Here is a 5,759-nt window from a genome sequence, read left to right on the forward strand (position 1 = left end):
CGGGGCTCACCCGCCTTTCCAATAAAAGACAAAAATGGAGAAGCACCTGCTGTTCCCAGTGTCCATCTTTCCAGATGGTTCGCCCTTCACGCACACGCCCATACCCAACACTGCGCCACGTGAGAGCCAGTGTTCTCAGCGCCTTATTGCTCTCTTCAAATACCCAAAGGGTGACTGCAGCAAAAGCAGGGTTGGTCTCTTCTCACTGGTGACAGGACGAGGGGAAATGGCCTCAAGTTGCGCCAGGGGAGCTTTAGGCTGGATATCAGGAAAAACAACTCTACAGGAAAGGGTTGTTAAGCACGGGAATAGGCTCCCCAGGGAGGTGGTTGAGTCACCACCCCTGGATGCGTTCAACAACCCTTTGGATGTGGTGCCCAGGGACATGATTTAGCGGAGGAGGGTTGTTAGAGTTAGGGCGGTATGGTTAGGTTGTAGTTGGACTTGATCATCTTTAAGGTCTTTTCCAACCTGAGCAATTCTATGATTCTATGATGCTATGAACATGGAAAAAGAACAGCGAAGTCTTCTGGGAGCTGTCGTACACTTCTTCTCTTCTGAGACAGGTAAACGGAGCTATCGACAATCCACAGAACTGCAGCTTTAACTCTTTAATTCCCCGTGCACTACATGATGTTATGATGTGAAGTACCGATAACAAAAGTCATAAAACCACGACACACACTCATGAATAATCTGTAAGATACCACCCACGTTCAAGTCCACTTCTCAGTCCTGAGTCCATCTATATGTTGCATCTCTTCCTGGCAGTACCACGTGCCCACCAAGCTAAAGATAATTCACCCTTATGTTACCAGTCCAGACCCACCTGGGAAACTTTCAATCCTAGCAGCCCGAATCATCTGACAGTTGTTCTGATGTACTTCAGTGGCACCACACTCTGGTATGTGAGCTGCACGTTTCTAGCACGCAGCATAGCTTACAGCCGCACAGGATTTCTGGGACTCAGTTACTTACACAGGCTTTTGCTCACCTGGGCAAACCCTCTGCAGATCGGGTCAAAATCTTGTCCATCAGCACGTGATACAGTCGTAACCCAGACTCAGGCTTTACAGAAGAGAGGATGAGTTCTTCCTCTAGGAAAGAAGGTGACGGTGGAGGCATCCCTGCCCACTGGCGGCTCAAGTGTACTGTCAGGCAGCAGCTGTGGCAGTCTGAGCCCCAGCTAGGGCTTGCAGCTGCCTGGTTTTAGGGACAGTGCTCCCTGTGCTGTTACACTTCCCTGCTCCAGGACAGGTGTCACCTCCTCCTGGCAGCCCCGCACCTGGGCACTGAAAACACTGATGGGTGTAACCGCCCTGCCAAACGGTCCTCCCCATGCCCTCTTGGTGGCTCAGTGTTTGGGTCTTGATACCACAGATGCCCTCTACACCCTGACCATGGGCGTCCGCACACCCCACGCCAGAGCGGGGGAGAAAGAAGGGCACCGAGGTGCACATCAACCGCTTACACATGGTGGCTATTTGCCTTCTTGCTGGTGATGCTAACCCGGTCACTGTCCTTCTTAGTAAACTTTTGAAAAATAGGTGCAGCGTCCTCTTTTCTTGTCAGAGGGGACATCTGGACTGCCGTTGCTTTTCAAGTCTGATAGAAAGTGGCTTATCAGCTCCATCTTCCAATTCCTTGAGGACTCTGGAATGAATCTCGTCGGGTTCCGGGGATGTGTCCCAGGCTCCTCGGGTGGCCTCAGACTTGATCGTCTTTAATGATGAGAGGAACTTTGTTCCCTCAGTGACGGCCAGTGAAAATTCTGATCACCTCAGGGTGAGGGACAAGCCCAGCTGACTGTACTGTGAGCCCTGACAGTAGCCCAAGAGACCCTTAAGCCACGGGAGAGTGCCTGGTGTCACTTCTCTCAGTTTGATGGTGTCTCCACCGGTCCTGGGACTGGGACAAGAGAAGGCTCCAGAAGCCCAGGCACTGGAGCCCCTAGGTAAGGACACGTACAAGTCCTGGGAGCTCCTTTCCCTCCACACCTGACACCCCCCTGGTAGATCAGACGCTGGGTCCAGGACTGGGGATCTCCACGCCCCCCACGTGCCATTCCCCCTTTCACCCTCTCCTCCTGAAGTTGCTAAGACAAGGTTTCCCAAAAGTTGCTAAGTAACTCAAGGCTTACTTTCATTTCCCATAACACTGCACATTTTCGGTAGGTATAACTGTGAGAGGGCCAACGCCTACGGGATAGTTGTTCTGTATCAATTTCCCGTTAAAGTACATGTTGTTGGATGGGCCGTGGGTGTTATTTCACCTTAAGCCATCCCAAAGGGATTCCCGAATCTTACTTGCACCCACTCCCCACAGGTGGGATGCAGCACTCAGAAGGAAAGATATTCCCAAACTGATAATGGAAAGCACCGGGAGAGTGCTGACAGAAGAGCAACGAGGGAACGTTTGTAAGGGCGTTCCTGAAGCAAGAAGAGGGGAATGCCAAACCCAGCTTATACGTAACGCATTAGTGAAAAATCTACAGTTTAATACCAAAGAAACAGAGGAAGTACACAAACAGTTAGAGTTGGTTTAATCAGAGAAAAAGGAAGGCCTGTGCATTAATGTCAAACGTAGAGCATACACGGTGGACGGGAATGAAGGATGCAACACAGTAAATCAGAAACAGGAAAAGGAGGTAATATCTGAAACATGGGCGGGTGCTGTGGGGGCGCACAGCCCACGGTGATGTCCCCAGGCAATGGGCTGTGACATCACCGGGTGACGGATTGTGACTGCTTAGCCCTCGCTGCTCATAGTGGGGTGCCAGCAGAGCCTGGCTCAGTCTGGCTCGTTCCTGGACCGTGCTGAGCAGCTGTGCGAGGCTTGGAGGTCGAGCAAGGTTTTGGCTGTGCTGTGCTGGGTCGTGCCTGGGGCTGCTCGCAGTATCTCAGTGCCTGACCCCGCAGCATCGCTTCTGTTTCCCTGGCCCTGTCCAGAGCAGGCAGCCAGGGCTCTACTGAGCGCACCCGCAGCAGCGGAGGTGAGTGGTGCGGGGACGCCTGGGTCCCTCAGGGCAGCCGCGGGGAGCCTGGCCTGTGGGCCAGCGGGGAGCGCGAGGCGGCCCAGTCAGGGGCTTGGCAGGGCTTCCTGCTGAGGGACTGCTGAGGACTTGCACACCCTGGGACAGCGAGTGACCTTGACCTCCCTTCCTCTTGCACAGTGCAACACCACCGCTGCAGCTCTGGTGAAGGAGAACGACTCGTCATCCTCCGTTCTCCCAGCCCCTGCAGCGAGAAGACCATGGCCGCAGAAGAGGCATGGACATGCTCCATCTGCCGCGACGTGCGACAGGACGTCGCCTACGCGATTCCATGCAACCACATGTTCTGCCTCGGCTGCATCCAGCGCTGGGCGAGGCTGAGGGACAGCTGCCCGCTGTGCAGGATGGCCATGCAGACCATCCGGGTCTCTGTGCGGGGAGACGACGAGTACGTGGAGTGCATCGTCTCCCCGCCCGCGGTGCCAGTGCCCGCCGGCTTCAGCGCCACCGCCGGCCCCAGCGGCTCTGCGGCGTCTGGTCCACCCTCCGCGCCGCCATCTCCTGGGCCCGTGGCCGCGGAGGGGGAGAGAGTGGGCGGCCTCCTGCCAGAGGTCTGGGCAGCACTGTTCAGGGAGAGACGTGACATCCTCGACCCGGTGCTGCCCTGGCTGGAGCAGGAATTCCGCCGCAACGGGGAGCAGCGCTGGTGGAAGATCAGCTGGCTGAAAAGCATGATCCTGGCATTCCTGTGCCAGGTGGGGCCGGACAGGGACACCCTGGTGCAGTGCGCAGAGCACGCCCTGGGACCCATCACCGCACCGCTCATCGACGCTCTCGTCACAACCATCGAGAGCCGGTGCGGCCAGGGGGCCCGGAGGCTGCTGGGCCTCGAAGACCTCAGCGCTGCCCAGGAGCACGAGGGAGGGCCCGAAGACGCCAGCGCTGCACAGGAGCAGGAGGGCGGCCCCGCGGCCCCATCCAGTCCCGCCGCCTCCCCGCAGGGGACCGTCGCCCCCAGCGCCGCGCCCTCCTGCAGCTCTACGGGTGCCGATGCGGAGGAGCTCCCCGGCACGTCCAGCGGGGCCCGAGGCAGAGGTCTTGGCCAGCCGGGTCCCGAGGCAGCCGGTCCCTCTGAGCAGGGCCACAGCCGCGGCTCCTCCGCTCGCGGCCGGGGCCCGAAGCGCTCGGCTGGGGGGCCCCGGCGCCCCACAAAGAGGAGGGCCGGCAGTGCCCAGCGCGCTCCTCCGCCCTGCAAGAGGCGGCCCCCCCGGCGCCTCTAGCGGGGCTCACCCGCCTTTCCAATAAAAGACAAAAATGGAGAAGCACCTGCTGTTCCCAGTGTCCATCTTTCCAGATGGTTCGCCCTTCACGCACACGCCCATACCCAACACTGCGCCACGTGAGAGCCAGTGTTCTCAGCGCCTTATTGCTCTCTTCAAATACCCAAAGGGTGACTGCAGCAAAAGCAGGGTTGGTCTCTTCTCACTGGTGACAGGACGAGGGGAAATGGCCTCAAGTTGCGCCAGGGGAGCTTTAGGCTGGATATCAGGAAAAACAACTCTACAGGAAGGGTTGTTAAGCACGGGAATAGGCTCCCCAGGGAGGTGGTTGAGTCACCACCCCTGGATGCGTTCAACAACCCTTTGGATGTGGTGCCCAGGGACATGATTTAGCGGAGGAGGGTTGTTAGAGTTAGGGCGGTATGGTTAGGTTGTAGTTGGACTTGATCATCTTTAAGGTCTTTTCCAACCTGAGCAATTCTATGATTCTATGATGCTATGAACATGGAAAAAGAACAGCGAAGTCTTCTGGGAGCTGTCGTACACTTCTTCTCTTCTGAGACAGGTAAACGGAGCTATCGACAATCCACAGAACTGCAGCTTTAACTCTTTAATTCCCCGTGCACTACATGATGTTATGATGTGAAGTACCGATAACAAAAGTCATAAAACCACGACACACACTCATGAATAATCTGTAAGATACCACCCACGTTCAAGTCCACTTCTCAGTCCTGAGTCCATCTATATGTTGCATCTCTTCCTGGCAGTACCACGTGCCCACCAAGCTAAAGATAATTCACCCTTATGTTACCAGTCCAGACCCACCTGGGAAACTTTCAATCCTAGCAGCCCGAATCATCTGACAGTTGTTCTGATGTACTTCAGTGGCACCACACTCTGGTATGTGAGCTGCACGTTTCTAGCACGCAGCATAGCTTACAGCCGCACAGGATTTCTGGGACTCAGTTACTTACACAGGCTTTTGCTCACCTGGGCAAACCCTCTGCAGATCGGGTCAAAATCTTGTCCATCAGCACGTGATACAGTCGTAACCCAGACTCAGGCTTTACAGAAGAGAGGATGAGTTCTTCCTCTAGGAAAGAAGGTGACGGTGGAGGCATCCCTGCCCACTGGCGGCTCAAGTGTACACTGTCAGGCAGCAGCTGTGGCAGTCTGAGCCCCAGCTAGGGCTTGCAGCTGCCTGGTTTTAGGGACAGTGCTCCCTGTGCTGTTACACTTCCCTGCTCCAGGACAGGTGTCACCTCCTCCTGGCAGCCCCGCACCTGGGCACTGAAAACACTGATGGGTGTAACCGCCCTGCCAAACGGTCCTCCCCATGCCCTCTTGGTGGCTCAGTGTTTGGGTCTTGATACCACAGATGCCCTCTACACCCTGACCATGGGCGTCCGCACACCCCACGCCAGAGCGGGGGAGAAAGAAGGGCACCGAGGTGCACATCAACCGCTTACACATGGTGGCTATTT

At 56.3% G+C, this 5,759-nt stretch overlaps 1 protein-coding gene across 1 annotated transcript; it reads left to right on the forward strand.

Moving 5' to 3' along the window:
- Positions 1-2,271: 2,271 nt before the first annotated feature.
- Positions 2,272-4,272, forward strand: LOC121108306. Its single transcript, XM_040655873.1, has 2 exons — positions 2,272-2,992; positions 3,173-4,272. The coding sequence occupies exon 2, from the start codon at positions 3,253-3,255 to the stop codon at positions 4,270-4,272; it is 1,020 nt and encodes a 339-aa protein (XP_040511807.1). The 5' UTR covers positions 2,272-2,992; positions 3,173-3,252.
- Positions 4,273-5,759: the final 1,487 nt, after the last annotated feature.

This window comes from Gallus gallus, chromosome Z (assembly GCF_016699485.2).
Source record: "Gallus gallus isolate bGalGal1 chromosome Z, bGalGal1.mat.broiler.GRCg7b, whole genome shotgun sequence".
Classification (NCBI taxonomy): Eukaryota; Metazoa; Chordata; class Aves; order Galliformes; family Phasianidae; genus Gallus; species Gallus gallus.

What these genes read in the sequence shown, in the direction of transcription:
- LOC121108306 (XM_040655873.1), top strand. Translation starts at nt 3,253, where the DNA reads ATGGCCGCAGAAGAGGCATGGACATGCTCCATCTGCCGCGACGTGCGA.